The 22,740-nt window shown below is 39.8% G+C and overlaps 1 protein-coding gene across 3 annotated transcripts in view; it reads right to left on the bottom strand.

Moving 5' to 3' along the window:
- SIK3 (SIK family kinase 3) overlaps positions 1-20,519 on the bottom strand; it is a 244,954-nt gene extending 224,435 nt beyond the window's left edge. For all 3 annotated transcript variants that reach the window (XR_012497380.2, XM_019713625.3, XM_019713626.3), the window contains exon 1: positions 20,214-20,519. Coding sequence is in view for 2 of the 3 variants with exons in the window: in XM_019713625.3 (XP_019569184.3) it covers positions 20,214-20,486 (273 nt within the window). In the remaining variant the exon portion in view is untranslated. The remainder of the gene's footprint in view (positions 1-20,213) is intronic.
- Positions 20,520-22,740: the final 2,221 nt, after the last annotated feature.

Genomic DNA, 22,740 nt, shown 5'->3' with positions numbered 1-22,740 from the left:
CCCGCACCCCCTCCACCCCCACAAAGTTCCAGGTCCTGGCTACCACCAGCTATGATCTTAAGTGGGAGCTACATAATCTTTCTATAGAAGGGCTTTTTTAGGAATTGCAATCTAAAGGGAGAAGGGGACACAGAAGAATTTATCTTAAAGATACATATGCATGGCAAGTGCATTACTTTAATTTAAATTATATGCATATTCAGAGTGAGTTTGGCCAGCTGTCAGCATTTCCAATGGTCATTTTCCTCAGCATTCCTTCTACTCTTTCAGCCCAAATTATCTGTAACAGACAAAATGTCTGGTTACATATTACCACTGTTACAATGACAGTGATGAATTTTGGTTATTTAGAATTCCACTGTTCAATTTTGATGCCTAACACCTAGTACGTGGAAAGAACAAGAGTTTTGTAGTCATAATGACCTACTTACAAATTTCAGCTCTACCACTTGAAGGTTTGTGGCCTTGGACAAGTTACCTAACTGAATTTCAGTTTCCTCAATACAAACTAGGTATAACAACACATATTTTGCAAAGTTGTTGAGAGGTTAGCATGACTTATATAAAATATCCAAAACATAGTAGGCACTTAGCATATGGTAATTATGATGGAAAGTTGATAATAAGGCCTATACTGAGGTTTCCAAATAGTGTTTACTATATAAAATGAAAGCATGAATCAGCCTCACTCTCTCGTGCAGTTGTAAGATGACTTACCTATCCTTGTATAGTTTTCCCTGGTCTCCAGAGGACAGTCTTCAGGGAAAAATGAACATTACAGCCATACCTTTGTCATTAGCATGCTATCATCCCCTCCCTGACTCTAGGGACTCTAGAAACCCCAATGTTTTCACTATTGCCTATTTCTGTTTTATGGCCTAGGCCAAATGCATTCCCTTAACAGATCCTGACTACTGTTTTGCCCCAGTCTATTGTAGGGAACTCTGCAAGTCTCCCATTTCGCAAGCACCATGCGTTGGCTTACCACACTACTGTACTCCAAGATGGCAGCCAACCCATGATGCTCTGCCAGTGCCCTTTATGTCTCTGTCACAGGCTGATTACCTGGTAAACAGGACCCTAATTTCTAGAATGACAGGTACATCCCTCTCGTGCTCAAGCTTGCTCACCCAGGTTTATGCCATCTTAGTCTCCCACCACCACTACCCGACCTCCCTACAACAGTATCTGCAATTTGCGTAAAGCGCAAAGATACTGAAATAGGAGTTAGAAGACTCTGGTTCTCCTGCTTTACCTCTAACACTCACACTAGTTCTGAAGGGATATCTACGTCTTTCCGTGCAAAATGCTGTGCTTACCTCACAAGACTGCAGTAAGGCTCAAACAAGATATTTGTCAGCATGTTAGACAGATGTAAGATATTCTTATAACTATAACAAGTTTCTATTATGACTTGACATTTACTTCTGAATATTAAACCCTAACATTTTTGTAAATCCTCTGGCATTATTCATATTAGCAAAAGATTGGAAATACTCACATAGCTAACCATAAGGGGACTTATTTTTTTAAAATATGATACATTCTTTCACGGAAATACTGTACAGCATTTATTTTTAATTAGAAAGGACCTTCTATACTTATGTGTAATAATCCTCAAGACATAATAGTTTTTAAAAAGATGCAGACTAGTGTGTAGAATTTACTACAATTCGTTTTAAAAGAGAGGTACAGTAAATAGACATACACATTACTTGTATACACATCACATAAAATACCTCAGGATATATAGACAATAATAATACAGGCTGACTAAGGGAAGGGGATCTGGATGGCCATGTGGTATATGTTGGCAGGAAACTTTACTCTTTTGTAGCTTTAGAAGTTTGAAACCCTAGTCCCCTAGATGGGGTAGGGAAATCATCTCTTCATATACCTATAACCTGAGAAATAATATGAACTGTTAATGAGGATGACAGCATATCTGACAACTCATTTCCTCAGCCAGCCTCAACATCACAGTTACCACCACCTAAAGCAATGTTCCCCTCCATGATCTCATTCCATCAAGTGACTCGAGTTAATTTATTCTTTCTAGTCAACCTTCCTGACTTGCTATTTATGTGTCTATGTGCTATACATTTCACACTCAATGTAATTTGTAAACTCTTGAAACTTACTGTCTTTAGGGTTCTACTTCAACCTTTAGAAGGCTCTTCTGTACCATTACATTTCCTGCCCTCAAGGCTGGTTAGGGACCCATTGCAATGCTAACTTTTCTGAACCAAACACCGAGTCCTGCTTCTTAGTCACTCAGATTCACCATAGGACCAAAGCAAATCACTAATTTGAGTCTCAACAATTAGGCAGCTGAAATGCAGACCATCCCCATTGTTACAGAAGAGTAAATGATGTTACTTTCCTCCAAGCTGGCAGAAAAGTGCCCCATTCAAACGTTGCAAAATCACTCTTCATGGGGGTAAGTAAAATTTACCAAGGCAACATCCTCCCAAACCTACATTTTAAATGATATGGCCTTAAATATACATGACTACAATCATGCTGGAATGACCTAACAGGACCTAAAACACTGCTCAAAACAGCAGCAAGTGCTACTTCCATTCTTGCTCTCCTGTGGCAAGCAGGTTATTTTTGGACCCAGCCTATGAAGTAGCACTTTGTTGACTATGAGCTTCATCCTCTGAATATTCCTTTCACATTCAACCTTGGTTCTCGCCTTCTGGCACAGAGCTCCAAAACCTCAATGGAATACATAATGAAATGCTGGGTTACTTTAGTGCAAAAAGGTCAAGCCTACAAAAGATTTCTAATTGGGAAATCTCTTCAATGAAAGCATATAGAAATTTGCTGACTCCTTTTTCCAATAGCTATTTGTTTTCTCTGAAACAAATCTTCAGTTAAACACAAAGCCAACCACCTAGCAAAGCTCAAATACAGATAGGTGTTTTGCAAGCACAGTAAATCTCAGGAGTAACTAATCAACATGAGATAACATCTACTAACAAGATGCGTAGTGGTGTGCTGGGACATTAACTGCCAAAAAAATCTCTGTTAAGACTAGCTTTGAGGGAAATAAAGAATACAACTAAAAGAAAAGTAAGCCCATTTTCCACCAACAAAAAGCTTGTAAAAGGAAGAACTGTGTAAGTCAACTAGTCTTGCTACACAAAAACCCTTTATTCCAGGGTTATTTTCAGTAGTACTTAACTCCAAAGTGGAGACTAAGGGTCCCAAACAAATCTATTTGAGTATTTTTCTACTTCAATACTTCTAAAATTTAATACTTCTAAAATTGAGTATTTTTCTACTTTAATACTTCTAGCCTAGCCATGGCTAGGCTAATTAAGGAACAGTCTGAAAGAGCTTGACAAAATGTTGCCTTTTTCTTTTTTTTTTTGAAGAAAGTGGGTAATCATCTGAAAATACACTTGTAAATTAGCAGTTATTTAGAATTAAGAATTTCATTGAAGCACTCCAGAATAATGTTCCAACTGAAAAGAAAGCAAGGATTTTACCACAACAGGTCTGCCTTGCTCCATTAGCTCAGATCTCCAGACATTAAATGTCTCTACTTTAAACTTCTCTTACACTCACAAGACCCTAAAGTTGGTTTCTGCATGAGAAAGACATGACAGAAAACCCCAAGAGAATGCCTATTTTAGACTATAAGAATTTATATTTTACAGAGAAAAGGAGGCTGCACTAAAGAAAAAGACAATTATTATTTAGCCATGTTCTGAACTTCACCCAAGTCATATCCAATAAATTGGTCTAATACTACTGCCACAGAAAGGAAACATGTCTTGTAAAAGGTGAGAAGTCAAGGTCACTAAACTGAGTTCTGTATACCTCTTTTAAGTAATAACTTTTCCACTATCTGCTTTGATGTCAGCTGGATGCCAACACAATTTCTTGATGCCTTTTCTGCCACCAACCATCTCTGTATATTCTGCATTAAATGATTGTGAGCAGAATGTTGTTTTTCTAAAGATGCCCAAGATTATAAAATGAGAGTTTGTAAAAAGACACTTAGGATGTCAAGCCAGAACTAAGTATGTCATAACCTAGAAAAGCTCTTCAGCAAATAACACCTCAAAGTCATTTGTACTTTGCAAGCTGAGTTTCACAATGCATTACATTTTAATCAGTAAGTTAAATGAGTGTTTTCTACGGGACAGCAAGAAGTTTTACTAAAGGAGATCACAATGCTTCCCAAACTGGTATAACATATTAAGGCTATATGTTTGAGGCTGGCCTTCTATACATAACTGAAGGAGTGTAAACCTACAGTATCAAAGCAAGTAAAGACAATACAATCAATAAAGTAAGAGTTTGGAAATGTACCCAACTATCTATAGAGAGTATGTGGATAAAGTAGTTTTCTAAATCAAGAAAGAAAAGATGGATTATTCAGTAAGTTGTATTGGAACATCAAGCCAGACACCTGGAGAAAAAGATTCATTCATTCAATAAATGAAGGGACTAAACTGATGCAAGCACGTGTGCCAGACACTAAAAATAAGAACAAGGGGAAAAAAATCACACAATCCATTGCCCTCATGAAGCTTAAAGTCAAGTGGAAAGAGAAACCATTAATGACTACAAAAACAAATGTAGAATTACAACTCCAATAAATTCCATAACTGATCCCTTTATCATTTGGTTTAAGCCAAAATGCATTCTACATGAAGCAAATATCTAAATTTGAAAATAAAACCATAGAAGTACTTGAAAGAAAACATGGGTAAATATGTTTATACGATGAGAAAAGGAAGGGAAATAAGAAGTCATAAAACTAAAAAAAAATCTGACCACCTAAAAACGTTTACATTTTGTATTTTTTTAAAACACACACCTGAAACTAATATAAAATAATATTGAATGTCAAGTATAATTTTTAAAAATTGTCATGGGAATATAATGCAGCATAGGGAATATAGTCACTAATATTATAATAACTATGTACAGTATCAGAGGGTAATAGACTTATTGGGGTTATCACTTTGTGAGGTGTATAAATGTCTAATCGCTATGTTGTTTTGTACACCTGAAAATAAAAAATTCACAGACATACACACACACACACAAAGTCATATCTGTAGTATATCTGTAGTATAACTAGTTTCAGAAGCATATCTGTAGTATAACTAGTTTCCCTAATATTTGAAAGGCTATTACACATTAAGGGAGAAAAAAAGCCAAAAAAAACAGTAGAAAAGTGGACAAAGGACACAGACAATTCCAAGAAAAAATACAAATCGCTAATGGGCAAATTAAATGACTCTCAAACTCATTAATAAGCAAATACAAACTAAAATGACATTTTCTTTTACTTGTCAGATTGACTCCCTAAAAAGATGGCTGGTTGCCAGTGTTAAAGAGGAAAGAGTATTCTCATACACTGTCGAGTGAACTAGCAAGGCCTTTCTTCAAGGGCAATTTGGCAACATTTATAAAATTTGAAGCACTCATACTTTGACTCAGACATTCTATTTCTAGTGAATTGTTATATTAAATTACTAAGAAAATGGCAAACCTAGTTTCAAAGAGCCAAACATTGTATATATCATAATAGAAAAGAATACATAACTTTCGGTAAATTTACTCTAGATTGGACCTAATAAAACTCTAGTATTTTAAAAACTTAAATTAAGTCTTAAGAGTCTTCTGAATAGTAAATAGTGCAACAGCAAATGGAACAGAAAAGAAACACTAGCACAAGTGTGCAAATACAAGGAAACATTAACTGACATATAATTTGTAATTTAAAAAAAGCTGGAAACAACCCTAAAACCTATCAATAGGGTACTAGTTAAATAAAGTATACTGTATCCATAAACTGAAATACTCTACAGCCATTAAAAAGATTAAGACCAAGGCAAAACATACTGACATAGAAGAATGTTGGAGATACATTATTAAGTTTAAAAACAAGTAGCAAACTAGATGTGTGGTATAATGATCCCTTTTCAATAAAAAACATAAACTATTAATATGTGAGTAGGAAAAAAATCTGGTTATAAAACGTTAATGTGTTCTCTGGGGAGAGGGAACTTTCACTTTCTATGTCAAATATTTTGTAAAGTTTGATTATTTTATAAAACACATGTATCAGATAAGATTGATACATTGATAGATGTTTTTAAAGAGACTTTGATGCAATTATATGAAATGTCTGGAAAGGGAGAACTATCTGAAAGTGGGAGAAAGGTACAGAATGAGTACAGAGCAAAATATTCACAGAACATATAATTTCAGAGTTAAAATAATTTTACAAATAAAGAGACTAGGAAATCAAAATTAAAAACTTTTGCGCTACAAAACAAAACCATCACAAAAGTGAAACAACCCACACAATAGAAAATATTAAATCATACATCTGATAAAGGACTTGTATCCAGAATACATAAAGAATTCTTATGTAACTCAACAACAAAGACAAATAACCCAACTAAAAAACTGGCAAAAAAAAAAATCTGAATGTACACTTCTCCAAAGATCTACAAATGGTCAATTAGCATGTGGAAAGATGCTCAATACCCTAATAATCATGGAAATGCAAATCAAAGCCACAATGAAATGCCACTTCACATCCATTTGCATGGCTAGATCAAAGAAAGACAGTAACAAATTTTGGTGAAGATGTAGAAAAATTGGAATCCTAATATATTACTGGTGGGAATGTAAATTGGTGCGGCCATTTTGGAAAAGTTCGGCAATTCCTCAGTTAAACATGGAGTTACTACATGATCCTGCAATTCCTTTCCTTAGGTAAATGCCTAAGATAAATGAAAACATACATCCACACAAAAACTTGTACATAAATGTTCATAGCAGCATTGTTCATAATAGCCCAAAAGTGCAAACAATGCTAACGTCCATTGATTCATGACTGGATAAACAAATGCAGTATATCCACACAATGGAATAGTATTCAACCATAAAAAGCAATGAATTGCTAACATATGCTAGGCTGACCCTTGAAGACATTACACTCAGTCAAAGAAGCCAGACAGAAGAGGCCATTTATTTTATGATTCCAGTTATATGAAATGTTCACAGAGATTAGTTAGTGGTTGTTTAAGGCTAGGAGAAGAAGGCTGAGGAAATGGACGATGACTGCTAATGGGTATGCCATGTCTTTCAAGGGGAATGGAAATGTTCTGATATTCACTGTGGTTGATGACTGCACAACTCCATGAATATACTAAAAACATTGAATTGGGTGAATTGTATGGTATAGGAATTAAATCTCAATAAAGCTGATGAAAAAAATACATATAAATAAAAAAGAAATTGGAAGTTCCATGAGGTTAAGTGATTTGTCCAAAGAAAAGTGCCAGGCTACAGGAAACAGGAAACATGTAGCTTGACTCCCACACCGATGCTAAGTTCATTACTACAGATTGCCTCAGGCAATTTTGATGGGCCAAAAAGGTTTCCTAAAAAACTGGAAAAGCAGAAAACACTGGCACTAGCATAAGAAAAGGAAGGGAAATTTAGATAACACTAAGAAATGAGGTTTTCAAAATTTAATGTAACTCCAAAATGGATTCTTGGCCTAAAAACTCTTAACAACCATTGATATAAGAGGCTGTGACCACTGTAACAGTGCCCCTTTTCCTGAGAGCTCAATTAGAGCTGGGCACCGATGCAGCTGCTGCCTGAAAAGGAAGAAGGAAAATGAGATCAGAAGCAACAGCGGGCTGAAATCACGGGCCACGCGTCTGTATACGTCAAAGAGACAAATAAGTAACATGCTTAAAATGAGGTGTTTTATTCTCAAGGCTTGCAAACTCCTCTAAAGAGGTCCAAAAGTATCATGCCAAGATTTAATTACCTCCCAAAATTACTACTGTATACATATAAGATACTTAGGTATAATATATAAAAGGGGTATCTCTGCAGCTGACTTGGACATAAAGATCACTGCTGGAATACAACGGCCCCATTTGACTAGAATAACAATATCATTGTTCATGTAAAAATAGAAAGTAAGCCAAGAGCATACAATCACTAAAAACGTTATTTTGACAGTTTAAAAAAAATGAATTATTAAAAAAACTTATCATCAGAACACTGCTTATGCAACATTAGAACATTCTGACAGAAGGAAAGGACAATAGGAGGCAGGAAGCAGAAAGAATTCCTGCAGGTACCCAACTTATCCTAATAAGAAACACACAGCTCTGATTCCGCCTTACATAATAAAAACAATTCTGCTTCTTGTGGCATAAGGACGAAGATTTCTTCTGCCAGGAACAGAAAACAACTTACTACATGAAAATGTCAACTTGTTCCATGGAGCACTACACTGGCGGTGAGCAAAACTAGAGTTTGGGCTGTTTCCTCACCGAATTTTTAACATCACTGGCCCATTACCAAATTCAGTTCAGTTCACGCAAACTCTTAACAGTAGACAAAAATACCACCCTGAAGTATACACTATAAATAAGAGTCTATAAAGTATCTTGTCCTCAAATTTCTAAGAACTTTGACTTATTTATAATTTTATATTAATGTAGCTCTCCTAACCCACCTCCAGTCAACCATCCTGCCAAAATAATCAATCCTTTTCCCTCTCTCTGTAAAGCAACTGGTGCCCCCAGCATGCAAACTGGCCTCAATTAATAGCTACTCTCTTACTCCTAGATAGTTCTGCTCTCACCCATTAAGGTGCATGCTTACCAAGAATTTTTTCCCAAGCCTATTTATACCAGTTGCTCTTGTTCTTACAGCTATATAATTAGGTATTTAAACTAATAAGAAATCAGGGAGAACAGAAAGACATGTTCCTATGAAAAGCAAGTTGAACGCTTTAAAAGACTTGGTAAAGCCAAATTAGATGTGGATACAAATGTAAAAGATTGTTGGGGAAATCATAAAACCCAAGAAGGATTCTATACTCATATTGCTTCACAAGTACCTTTAAATTCCTACTCTGCTTTTAAAAAGCAAATCAAAACTGGAAATCACAGATAATGACTATGGGTATGTTTAATGGAAACGAGATGAAGGCACTGCAATTAGGGCATCGATACACAAAGAAAGGCCTTGACCCTACATCAAGTGATTAACGAATGTGGGATTTTGTTGTTTTTTTCCCCCCTTTTTCCGCCTCCCCCCCACTTGGGTTCAAGGCTTTATTTCTCAGTCTAGTTGTGTAGGACACAGTTCCCTGGCCCCTGCTGGTATTATGAGCCTTGCGCTCCCCCTGGCTGAGGCAGTCGGCCGCTGGTCGACCGTCGTCTGCTCACAGCAGCCCACGGCCACTCTCACTGGCTGCCGGCCACTGGCCGCTCCTGCCGCTCCTGGCAGCACACAGCAGCCTGCGGCCGCTCACCGCAGCCCAGCTCCAGGGAGAGCCATTGTTCACAATCTTAGCTGTAGAGGGCGCAGCTCACTGGCCCATGTAGGAATCAAACCAGTGGCCTTAGGCGATAGGAGCACGGTGCTCCAACCACGTGAGCCAGCCGGCCGGCAGAATGTGTTTCTTAAACAAACTGCAAAGAAAAAGACAAGTAGGGGAAACCTAGAGAGTAAAACAAAAAATGTAAAAAACAAACTCATGGGACATCAATCATTAGGTATGAACTTTATAATTTAGACCCTGACTCAAACAAATAAGTGGTTTTAAAAAAAGAACACATACATATACATGACAATCAGAGAAATTTTAACACTGACTTGATATTTAATGACATTAAAGAATTATTGAGTGGCAGGTTAGCTCAGTTGGTTAGAGCGTGACGCTGATAACACCAAGGATGCCGGTTTGATCCCCACATGGGCCACTGTGAGCTGCACCCTCCTTAAAAAAAAAGTCACCAAACTTCTAAATACCTTTAAAATATATATATATATTGTTTTAGGTAGGATAATGGTATTGTGGTTATTTTTTTAGAAAAAAGACTCCTCATCCATTTAGAGATACATGCCAAAATATTTACAAACGAAATGATAGGTTTCTGGGATTTGCTTCAAAACAAACTAGGAAGAAAAGAGAAACAGGAAGGGGGAGAGATGAAAGATTGGCCATGAAGTGATAACTGCTTAAACTGAGTGACAGGTCCATGGGAGTTCATTATATTATTCTCTCTACTTTTGTACTTTTGTTTATGTTTGAAATTTTCCATAATAAACACTTTTATATGCATTCACTCATATGTATATTTTCAGTTAAAATAAAATATTAAAAGTATATATGAATATGTATCATTATTTCTGATTTCCTTGCTTCATTTGTTCCCCCCCCCAATTAAATAAGCAAATCATAACCCTAACTAATTGTGTAAGAGGACTTCTATTAGAGATAAAAGGACATATCAGATGCCCCAAATACAACAGCGGTAACCCCAAAACAATTTAAGACCAATATCCCCGTATTACCCATGAAAATTTCTAGAGTAACACATACACTGCCTAAGGCAAATCCAAACACAGTAGGGCTGCAGCATCACCATATTTATTCACATAATTCTGGCCCTGACAGTCTCCTTCACCATCTTTTCACCATTAAGAAGAGGGAGCAATAACTTACAACCTTCATTAATCTCTTAAATTCTCACTCAGGTCTACCAAAGAACAGTTATTTAAAAATCAAAGGTTCAGGTAATCCAAGTCTGTTTCTCATTAATCTTTCTTCTTTCCTTCAGCAATTTCTCCAATTTAGGTTTATGTCTCTTTGTGAAAGATCAGTAGAGAATGATGAGTCATAAGAAAACAACTGAAAGGTTAGATTCATACTTATTCTTTTCTTTCCTCCTCCAGGTTTGGTTCAGGAGCTGCTCTAACCCTCTTTTGAACTGTCCTTTATCACCCTAGATTTAAAGACGCAGCAGAGTCTTAAAAGCCCTATCCTCCCAAGCCAAGAAAGGCAGAGGGGAGACAAGATAAAGAAAGGCCATCTCATACACTGCTGGGGAGGCTAACCCAGGCACAACCTTTCTTCTGAGAAATAATGTGGCAATCAATATATGCATCAGGTGTCTTAAAAACATGTGTATCCTCCTCCCAGGAATTTCGCTTCCAACAATCTATTCTGAGCAAAAACTCAGAAATGCATCAAAGATTTGTACACAAAAATGATCATCACAGCAAATTTGTAACTGAAAACCCGGAAAAAAGCTTAAATTATGAAAAAGCTTCAAAAAATAACAGCGATCATATAATGGAAAAGTATACATCCATTAAAATTGATGTTTACAAATAGTTTCTAATGATGGGGAAATGCTTGTAATAAATGTTAAGGGGGGGAAGGGAATAAAAGAGTATATCGATATGATCCCAAATATAGATTTTACAATATTAACAACGCTTGCCTCTGGGTAGCAGGATCACAGGTGATTTTTTCCCTTCTGCTTTTTTATAACTTTCTGAGTTTTCCCAAATTTCTTCCATGAGCACAAATTACTTTAATAATCAGAAAAAAAGAAGGGCAAGGTGGTAGAAGACAGCCCGTAATAATGAACAATTGGCTTGAAGTAAGGAAATCATAATACCTGTCTTCCTCTACCAGGCCTGCGCTACAAGCCTTCAACTGCTCCTTTAACTTAACCTTTTCTCTACTCTGATGAGAATAAAATTTATCTTCTTGTCTCCTAGTATCAGTAGTTGCTACTTTTTGCACACAGATGATACAACAAAAACTAGTTAAATTAATCCATTAAAGGTAAGAACCATTAAAAGTAACCCATTAAAATTAAGGGCCAGTGACAAGAAAGTTTTGTTTTTGTTTTAAATCAGCTCACTTAGTATAAAGAACAGAACAAGAGGTAACTCAACAGATAGTTTAAAGTTATTTCAGGAAGTGCCAGCAGCCTAAAACAGCTTGGTGGGCTGCAAAAGAAGAAAGGCTCCAAGGCAGAAGAGGGCAAAGGAGACACTAGCTGACTATACCTGTGGGGCTTTCTCAAGGAAGTAACCCACCGGGAGCCTGGATATGAAAGAACCTTCTATTTTTAAAGGGACCTGAATTTAAATTGCAGGGTTTGCTTCAGATACTGAACTTCTTAATAATAAAAATTTGAGATATTCCAAAACTAAATTACTTGCCCAAAAAGGTTGTGAAATCTCCTTAGCTGGAGATTTGTGAGAAAAGGGTAGAAAATTAATTTTCTTTAACATCTTAACTAGAGATAGGAAATTTCAATAATAAAATTCTAAGACACATTAAGAGTATTAAAACAAACCCAGCTCCTATTTTTTGTAATCCTTATATTCATTCACTAAATGAATATTTACAAGCATTGTAGTGGGCACAAGGAATACAGCAGCAAACAATAAATTAAAATCCCCATCTTCATGGAGCTTAATTTACCACGCTGAGCCTCCTAACAAGTATTAAAAGTTAGATATTTTCTTCGTGTGTTTTTTTAAAGTAAAATGATGTTTAGAAATGTCAAGCATGTCAAAGCACTGCCAAAAAAATAAACACCATCGAGCTTTTGGACTGACCCAGAGAGACCCTAAATAAATATCTGTGAAATAAGACTAAAAAACTGTGTGGCTGAGGTGGCAGGGAGACTTAATTTAACTATATACAAATCTGTACTTTTTGAATTTTGTGCCATACATCAATTCCCAGCTTTTGATAAGTACATATTTTTTCAAAAGTCTATTGGATGGATGGATGGATGGATGGATGGATGGATGGATGGATGGAATGAATGAATGAATGAAAACTTTCTCCTTCAAAAATTTCAGTCTCAAGAAGTCTGTTTACCTAATCTAAATTTTCACATTCAGTTCTTCCGAAGAAAGCAATGAGAAGTAAAGCACACTGCTGGTAAGCATGTACTGGAGCTGAAACTAGGCAAAAATTTGATAATTTCTCAGAACTTCTTAATGAAAACCTAAATATAGTTTAAGATAACTGGCCAAAAGTATTCAATTGAGTGAGCCCAGCCTACACAGACAAGCTTCAGGCGATGGGTTTGCTTCTCCTTCCTTCTCAGTTTCTGGGAACTGAGGCTGAATATTCGCAATCTGGTTCCTACCTCTCTGACAACCTAAATTCTGAGATTAAATAGTATTCAGTGGCCAGACTCCCTGTCCACAGTGGATCACACACCTCCTAAAGAGATACACGTTCTTAACATAACTTCGCGACAGCCCATCCAAGTTTTGTACTAACTGATGGAACTTTATCGTGAACAGATCCAAAAGAAGCCCTTTCAAGCTAATTCATCCAAGACTATTGAGGCTTCTCAAAGACACTGCCTCAGCCACTTATTTACCAATTACGTATTACATTAGGACAAAAGTCCACAAGAATGTATATAATTTTCATCTTCTAGACGTTACCAGTCATCCTCAGGACAGTATGATTGTCCTGTATTATGTATTATGCCAGAAGGGACCAAGCTACTATTAGAAAGGGGCAGGGACTCACCTGACGGGTGAGGTCATTCCCCTAGGGAACGGGTGTAGTAGCTCTTAGACCAGAAACTAGAAACAGGTAGGAGAAGCCTAGATAAGGCCTGTGTCATCAAGGTATGTATCCTGGTGACCAGTTCTCTTAATGAGTTATAAGATGGCTCCATCCTCTGGAAACTGATCTGGTAAGTGAGGAGTCCATCTGAGAAAGGAACCTTCAAAGATAGGAGAGACCAGCCCAACGAAGTAAAAGTATAATTACTCATATTCCCCGGGAGTAAGCTAGATTTAGTGGCAAAAGAAAACTATATAAGGCAGACTGTGTTTACGGTCATTGCCTTTTCTGTGTTTCTTTCCCTTTTTACTTCCCTAGTATTGTGAAAGGTTTTTTGACACTTCAGTCATGTCAAGGGGGCACCAAGGGGTACTTGAGCAGGAGATTTGAAGGCAAAGCAATGGATCTGTGGAGGACTGCTGATAAATGGCAGGGGTGACAGAGTGAAATAATGCCAAAGGACAGGTAGTGTTAGTATATACTCTTCCTCCTACTTGGAAATTTTCCTCTCATCATGACATCTCACTTTTGGAGTTTGGTTTAATAAAGAGGATAGTTATCTTAGACTTCAATTAGTAGGTATATCTTGTTCCTCTAATACAAGATCAAGTGCTCAGAGGGCAAGGGCAATATTTCCTATAACTGGAGGAGCCAGAGTAAACTAGTAGGGACGCCTGGATTCTAATTCCACCTCCCCCACTAACTAGCTATAGGATTCTGAGCAAATGGGAGGGTAGGGGGAAGATACCAAAGGGAACCAGGAATCTAATGGTAATTGTTCTAAACTACTTTAATAGCCCTTAAAGACCTGAGATTCTAAACTCCATTAAGTACATCTTTCTAGAGTATAGAAAAGAAAGACTTGGAATAGAAGATCTCTAAAATCTTTTTTGTGCCTCAAAATCAACAAATATTTATTGGCTAATCATGTTTAATTTGTGTGCAAAACATGTACCATTCTCTTATAGTGTGAAAAAAATGTTAAGTTGTTAAAATTGAATACCTCCCCTATCTGAAGAAATGCATCAGGAAAAGCTTTACCCTTAACCATAAAATAACCAGCATGAGTTTTTAAAAACATAAATCAGATGATGTCAGTGTTCTGCTTTGATACCCTCTGATGTCAATGCCCTGTTTAATACCCAATGCCATAAAATGGTCTATAAACCTACGTTATACGGCCCCTGTCTACTTTTCTGACTTCATCCCTTACCATCCTCCCACTTTTTCACTAAGCTCCAGGCACCATGACCTTGGGTCTAATTTTTGGACAAACCAAGGTCTTTTCTACCCCAAGACCTTTGCACTTACCATTCCTTCTGCGTTGACTATTCTGTCTTCCAAATCTTCCCAAACTGTTTTTTTCTCATCATTCAGGTGTCAGCTCAAATATCACCACTTTGGAAAGGCCTTCCTGACCACTCTATCTGAAGCAGCATCCTTCCCCAGACACTCTCTAATCCATTTATTTTCTTCGTGGTACTCATCACTATGTGAAGTTACTTATTTATTTACAGGTTACATATTTGTCTCCTCCCATTAGAAAGTAAGTGCCAAGAAAGCAAGAGAGCCCAGGATAGAACCTGACACAAAATTTGGATTCAATAAGCATATGTTGAATGAATGAATGAATGAATGAATGAATGAGAGAAGGATTCCACCTCTATGCAGAAATGTGTTAAATATTTTTAGAATTATAGAGGCTCTGGTGAAGAGAAAAGATTTTTTTCTTTCTTTCCAAAGCATCCATTTTGTTCTTTTTTATGCTGTGAACCAGAAAACATTAGCCAGATTGATGCCTGGAAAATGAAAACAGCAGTTCTGGCACAGAAATAACTGGTCTGAGCACCTCTGGCTTGAGCCAGATCTATGACTTTCTAGGGAGCTGGCAACAAAGTCAGAATGTTAAAATAAACAGCTCTGATGCTGAAAGTAGGATACTGGTATTTTGATTCTGGAAAGGCTAGTCCAAATCAATCTTAGCTCTTCACAAAATTTCAACAAAGTCAATAACCCCATTGCAAATGAAGTACCATTTGCATCAAAATGAAGTCACTCATCTTTCAATAGGCATTTCTAGATTATCTAGGGATAGAACTATCCTCCTCAAATGTAACTAATGTAACTCTTGCTTTCAATTTCTTTTGGACATAATTCTCTTTCCTATTTACTCATGAATCTTGTTTGCAGCCTTCTCATGAGCACAAGCATCATCTCATCTGCTTCAGTAAACTCTTCCTTAGAAGTCAAAACAATGCCATTAGCCTTCTCTGAGTTGGTCTCCTCATGAAAATGAGTTTGCATTAAACCATGCAGCCCACAGATATGTCCTGGATGGTTCATATTTGGAATGGGGTCATGGGGCAAAATGTCTTCTCTGTGTAGTATCTAAAGTTAAGAATCCTGACTTTGGCCTTCTAAGTAGCACCCAAACGCAAATGTGTTCTTAAGTCCTATAAGAATATTTCTTCATATTCTCCACCAAATTTAAGTAAATCTGTGCAGAAAAGACTACATTCAAACTGTTCCATCATCAATGTGACAAAGAATAGTTACATAAACACTTGGAATATTCAAAGTCGGCCAAATTAAAGCCAGCGTTAGACACAGTTTTCATTAGACAAGTCTCATAACTATTTTTTTAAAGTTTAACTAACAGAAAGTTATGTTTTAAAATGTCAATTTCATGAAATTAGCCCATAGTCCACAGGAGTTAAACCCTACTCTCTCAAAGTGGCACCTGACATAATAACAAACTGTTTTTTACCTGAAAGCATATCATGAGGATTACATGTACTCACAGTAAATGAATGGCACATGCATTCACGAACTGTTCCATGGGGGTGAAAAGCCAAAAAGGGGGACTATGGCTTCCTCATCCTTGTGGTACAGCATCTGATGACGACGACGACGATTACACTGATGATGTATGTACCTACTATGCGCCCACTCACTGTTCTAAGAGCTTCACGTATGTTAATCGTCCTAATACCTACACTTGGGAGGTAAGTACCATTGTCATCTCATTTTATATATGAGGAAATCCAAGCACAGAGAAGTTACATAACTTACTCAAGATCACCCAGCAATTAAGTAGCAAAGGATCCAAACCCGGCAGCCTTATCCAAAGCTCAAGCCCTTACCACACACACAAAAATGGGCAAGCGATATATATATAATATTTGTTGAAATACACATTAAAAGTATTTGACCAATGGCTTCTAAAATGTATACTTTTTTTAATGCAAAATATATCTACCCTTTGTTCCCATTCGTCCAACCAGGGAAAATATAATGAGGTACAGGCAACAGACTATAAGCAATTGAGAGTAGAAAATCTTTCTTTCAATTTCTTTAATACTTCATAGTGTCCTACCAAGAGAATAGAGCCAAAGAATCTAAGCCTCCTTAGGAAAAAAGGAAATCAAAGATGGTAGGGCAAAGACGGCCAGGGTGAGCTGCTGACCAAAGTATGTCAGAGATGAATATTCTCTCCTCTTAACTGTTCTGCAGTGACGCTCTAAGCACTGCAGCGCTGCCAGCATTAACTTGGAGCTCGTGAGTGCCATGCTGCAAAAGTCACCAACAACCAAACATAAAATATTTCCTTTACTGATTTCATTCATCCCAGGGTCCTAGCGGTTTGAGAGGTAACAGAATCTGGAAAACGGCCAGCTTCACCACTTATTGTTGAGTAGCCTAGTCAATAAATGAAGTTTACTTTAGCCTCAGTCCTCAGAATGGGTAGTACATATAAGAAAAGGTGTTCATAAATAGTCCTTTGATGTTCAGAAACACCTACTATTTAACCTCCTTCGTCCAACACAAATATCGACTGAATCGGCTGAGTCTGATTGTTATATATGGTTATTTAAAAAATCCAGACCATTCAGTGACCTATAGGGAGAAAAGAAGAAAGAAAAAATCTAATACCTCTAAGAGATGAAACAAAAAAATAATATAATACATTCTGGAAAGAGAAGGGGAGAAAATAGCTTTCTTTGGTTCCAAGTGAGCTGACTACAGAACTAAGATAAACACTGCAGTGCATGGGAAGAAAAATCTGAGTAACTGAAACAGCAGCTTCTGCAACCACTAGTACCTAGGCACCTACCTTCCCCATTATATAACCAAACCATGGCCTTAATAGGCCATCATACTGTATGTCAACAGCTGTTAGGCACATCTAAGCTGTCAGCATTTAAGAAACCCTTCCAAAGTGGACTCAGATAAGCACGGAGCAGGCCAAAATATGCTCATCATCCACCCAGACCATATGACAACTCCTTGTGAATTAAGCTTCACTCATGTCATCAGAGTAATTTAAGCAGCAGAAGATAGGGCACTTGTAACTGTAACTAGAAAATTGCACACTGCTACAGAAACACAAATGAGTGCTGGTGTGGTCCCATCACATATGCAACTCATTGAACTCATTGTCCAAGCCATTTCAGTCTCATTCAAGGTTTTGAATATTTCCATACATAGGAATTGCATAACTGCACACCACAGACGATCAAAGATAAAAACCAACAAAAACAGTGACACCCGTTTATAAACAAGCCGATGTTTAAAATGCTGCATTCCTAAAGGATACCAAGGCCTCAAGTCCTCAGAGAAAAACTAAGACACACACACACACACACACACACACACACACACACACACACACACACGAAAATTAGAAAGCGGGCAGACCAGCCATAATTAGCCACTGGCTTTGCTGACTACTGAAAATAGAGATGTCTTTTATATATAAAGCCAAGAATCAACTGTTTGCAATTACATTTACAAAAACATTCAACCCTGTCTGTCACAATTTTTATCAATATTTTGGTATATCCAAGGGCTGAAAGACACAAAATTCTTTAAGTCATGAATACCATAAACTAGGCAACCAATGAAGCTCATGGAGTCCATCCTCCAGAGGTCAGAGCAAAATAATCAGGAGCGAAATGTGATTACTTAGAAAGGGGTGGGGTGGGGGGTACAAAAAAGGAAATACCAAAACAAGGAACAAGGCTCCAACAAGAAGAGTTGTTTGTACACGTAGGTTTGGCTTGGTTAACAGTAAACAGAACTGGAAACACTGGGGGCTGGGGTGGGGGGTGATGCACTAGAGTCTTGGCTCAGTCTACTCCCCACTGAGGGTCTGAGCATAACATAGGGAACCTCAGACTTTGGTATCTCCTGCAGCTCAAACCTGCAGACTTGAGGCCCTCTGATAAAAACTAACAGAAAAGCTGAAGGGGGCCCCCCAGAGGAAGTGAAACTGACCAATCAATTTTCCACAGCCACCAACCCTGCCACTCTGGTAAGAAGGGCCTCCTGTAGCCTTTGACAGAAAGGAGGGAAAAAGGAACTTCAGGTTGTAACTGAGCAGGAGAGAGGCCTAGATAAGTCACTGGCTTCTGAAAACAAGCGACTGCCATAAAAGCAAAAACAAGGTAGTGATGACAACCAGAGGCTAGGCTGAGGAGGTGAGGGGAATTGATGTGGCTTTGGTAGGAAGCAGCAGCAGCAGCAGCTATAAGGGTTCTTCATTAGTCAGGTTGAGGGAAACACAAACTGCCAGTTTTAAATATAGTGAATGACTACACTGAAGTATTCATTCAAGTGAGAGACTGAGCAAAGAAAGAAATTTGGAGTACAAATGGGCTTTGTGGGTCCAATCGAAATCAAATGATTCCTCCTGATGTTTTAGATTCCAACACTCCCAATGAAGAAGGCTACAGGAAAGAGCTACCCATATTTCCTTGAAAAGGGAATTTTAACGTGTAAAACTTTGTATGTATACATATATGGCTTCCCAACTGACCTTGGCCAATTTCACTACTACAGCACCTCTCCACAAATCCCTTGAGAACCAAAGGGCCCAATGAGTGCAATCCTCCAGTGTCCGGGTTCCTCATACCTCTCCTCAGTCACAAGCCCTTCCCCTCACCACTGAAAGCTTACCATGGGTTCTGTAAAACCCACAATTCCACACCCTCCAACAACTATAACCAGCCATCCAGCTCTCCCAAATTGTTTAACTCCTGGTTACCTAGTGCCACCATAAACCTGGCCCCCCACTCTGTTCCTTGAGCCCCTTCCTGCAGAAAAGCAAAGTGATTTTTCCCCAGTGTTCCCCATTTTCTTCATCACCTCCTCTAATGATTTTGTCTGTCCTCAGGCTTCCACTCCCACCATCTATCAGTCCCAGACTAGCAAACGCTGATTGGTGTGTCATTAACCAGTTCCCTCGTATATCCCGGCACGATGCACCGACCACACACCCCTAGTACATGCCCCAGCCGTCCTTGTTCCCCTTAGAAGCCCCTTCTGCCCGTTTACTCTTGTCTTCCGCAATCCTCCGGGTCCGCATTTCCTATGCCCCTGCCCTCATTCGCTCAGGATTTCCTACTTGACGGGTCCAGCCTTCTTAGCTTCGAGTCTCGTGGCTCCGTCAGAGTTCCGAACCTCTTTCCAATCATCCCCTCCACTGCCCTCGAACCCCGTCCTCATCCCCGACTCCGCTGTTCCCCAGGCCCCCTCGCTCAATACCCCCCCGCGTCCCTTCTGCCGTGGAGTTTCCCTCTCTCAGTCCCCAGTGTCCCCCTACCTTCTCGCCCTCTCCTCACTCCCCTCGACAGCCCCTTACCCGTTTCCCCGGTCCCCAACGCTCTCCAATATCCCAAGCCCTGCTCGCTGCGCCGACCCCTCAGCCTCGGTGTCTCGGGTCTCCTGCCCCCGCCACACTCGGAGGACGGTCCCGAGCTGCGCAGCCCCACAGCCGCCCGGACCCCCGCGCCACTACCTTGGCCTTGGTGACGAGGTGCGTGGCCCGCTTAACCACAGCGAAGTTGCCCTTGCCGATGGTGCGGTCGATCTCGTAGTAGCCGATGCGAGCAGGCACCGGACCACGGGAGGCCGGGGCTGGGGGACGCGGCGGGCCAGCCGCCGGGGACACAGCAGCGGGGGCGGCCGGGGGCCCCGGGGCGGGCGGTGGCAGTAGGCGGCCGGCCGGCCCGGCTCCCCCCGCTCCGGCCCCGGCAGCCCCGCCAGCTCCGCTCGCCGCCGCCGCCGCCATCTTGTTGTGCAGTGAAACCTCCGGGACCGCGGGGAGCCGGCGAGGGGGAGGGGGCGGGGGGCGGGAAAAGGAGGGGGGGGCCATGCGGACGTCACTCGGGGGGGCGGGGCGCCCGAGCCGCCGGGGCCCGGCGCCATGGCAACTGCTCGTCACGTGTCGACGCGCGTCACTGCCCAGAGCCATGGCAACCGTGACCTCACTGGCGAGCTCGACCTTCCCGCGTGGGCCCTGTTCCTCTGGCGCTGGCTCCCGGCTGCCCCCCTCTGGGGATGAGACAGTGGGCACCGCAAGTGTACCAGCCAGTTCCAAACCGCTGCAGCGTTCCCGATTCCGGGCTGCTTTAAACCTGACCCAAAGCCAGCCCCGTGGCCCTTGGAATAGCTAAAATGACCCCTACAGTGACCTATGTCCCAGTTCAGCAATCGTCCAGCCTCCCTTAAAACAAAATATTGCCTCATCACCAAAAATACCAGCCTCGTCCCACTTTAGCCCTTGAGGCCACAAATGCAGGAATAACTACAGCATAGAAGCAACTGTAACTAAGTTGGTAGCGAGGGGGATTTTTCAGTAAAATTCCTTCCTCTTACAAAAGCCAGCTCATCCGGTACAACCAATCTAATTGTCACCAAATATAGGGAAATGGAGAAACTAGGATTTGCGTGTTCGAGGGCGGAGAAACCAGCCCAAACACGCATTCCAATTATTGGGTGGATGAGGGCCAGAGAAGGTACGTCATTTTCCTTCCTCCCACCCCGTCTCTGAACAATTCTATAGCTAGATGACTGTCCTATTTCTGTCACTTGTATAACCCTGACAAAGCAGTGGTGCACATTGTCCAGTGAGCCACATCACGGTGAAAGACGAGCGGTCTGTTAGGCAAAATAAATAAGAAAATAATAAAGTAAAAAATTCCATCCTTACTAGTGACTCTTCAAGGACAATGAAGGTGATCAAATTTATCTTTTTCTTCCTTCCTCTGTTATCTGGCATTCCACACCCTATAGAGCCTCTCATAGCTCCCAAGTGTCCCCCTGGTTTTTCTCCCCCTCCCTTTATTAAGTAGATTAACAGCTTTAGGCAGGGATGGGGAGGGGTAGGCAGGTGGCTGTCAATAACAAGATGAGGAGGGAGGGAAAATTGTGAACATTTTCATGTTAAAATGTATTCCTTCCCAGTCCATCCACATCTGTGTCTCTCTCAATGGCAGAACTGTATCGTCATGTCATTGCATGTACAATACACTGTAAATGTGTGAAAAGGAGAGTACATGTTTACAGTCTCTGACCAAAATATATTGACAAGCACTCTGATTCCCCATCTGACTATGCATAATGGCTGGGACTAGGATAGGACAGAGAGGTCACTCTGCAGTTGTCTTGGATCAATTCCCTGGTGGCTGTTCCAAATTGCCAACACAATTAACACTAATTGTCTTCTTTACTAGCAAGTAAGCATGAGGATGAAGTGGACCTTGGCTTCTTGCACTCGTTAAACCTTTTCATTTGTTGAGATCATTCAATCCCAGATAAATAATGAGGTGTGGCCAGCCTCTCTTAGCACTTCATGACCCCACTCACCTGCCTCTAGCAAGGACAGTACATTAACTTTGGTGCTGAGCCCCAGGGTCCCAGTGGTACCATCTCCCTAAGGACAGGAGGGGAATGGAGGTCTCGGTGGAAACCTCTGAGGGAAGGAGAGGCAAGGAAAAAAATCTTTTACTCTGGAGGCTCACAGTGACTTCATAGCCTCTCCTCCACTCATGGAGATCATTTGAACATCAAGTATGGCAACTGCTGCTGCTCTCTGGAGGATATAAAAATCAAAGAAGCCTCTGGGAAGAAACTAGAAAATGGAGTATTGGTCTAACCTCCAAAGAAGAAGAGACAGATCACTCTTGTCCCTAATAATGGCCAGAATGTGTATGCTGCGTGTTATATCATTTATGTTCCCTGCCTATGTGGATTGAGGACAGTAGATGGTGTATCCTATTGAGACTTGGACAAAGACTTACTGGAGAGCTCCCTGAAGAGTTCTCTTTGGTGAGAAGAATATAGAAAATTGGGGAGGGGATTGTTTAACAAAGATCATCAATGGGAAAAGGAAAACAGTATAAATGTGTGTATTTAATAAGGATTTATTCAGTACCAAAGACTCAGGTTTTGGGAGGAATTCAAAGTCAATAATACCAACAATTGGCTAGGATCTATGCTAAGCAGTTTACATAAGTAAACTCACTCCTCAACAACCCTATGAG

The sequence above is a fragment of the Rhinolophus sinicus genome, chromosome 14 (assembly GCF_057876585.1).
Source record: "Rhinolophus sinicus isolate RSI-liver-muscle chromosome 14, RSI-T2T, whole genome shotgun sequence".
Classification (NCBI taxonomy): Eukaryota; Metazoa; Chordata; class Mammalia; order Chiroptera; family Rhinolophidae; genus Rhinolophus; species Rhinolophus sinicus.
Note: the sequence above shows the minus strand (reverse complement) of the source record. Positions and strands in the feature narration are given on the sequence as shown.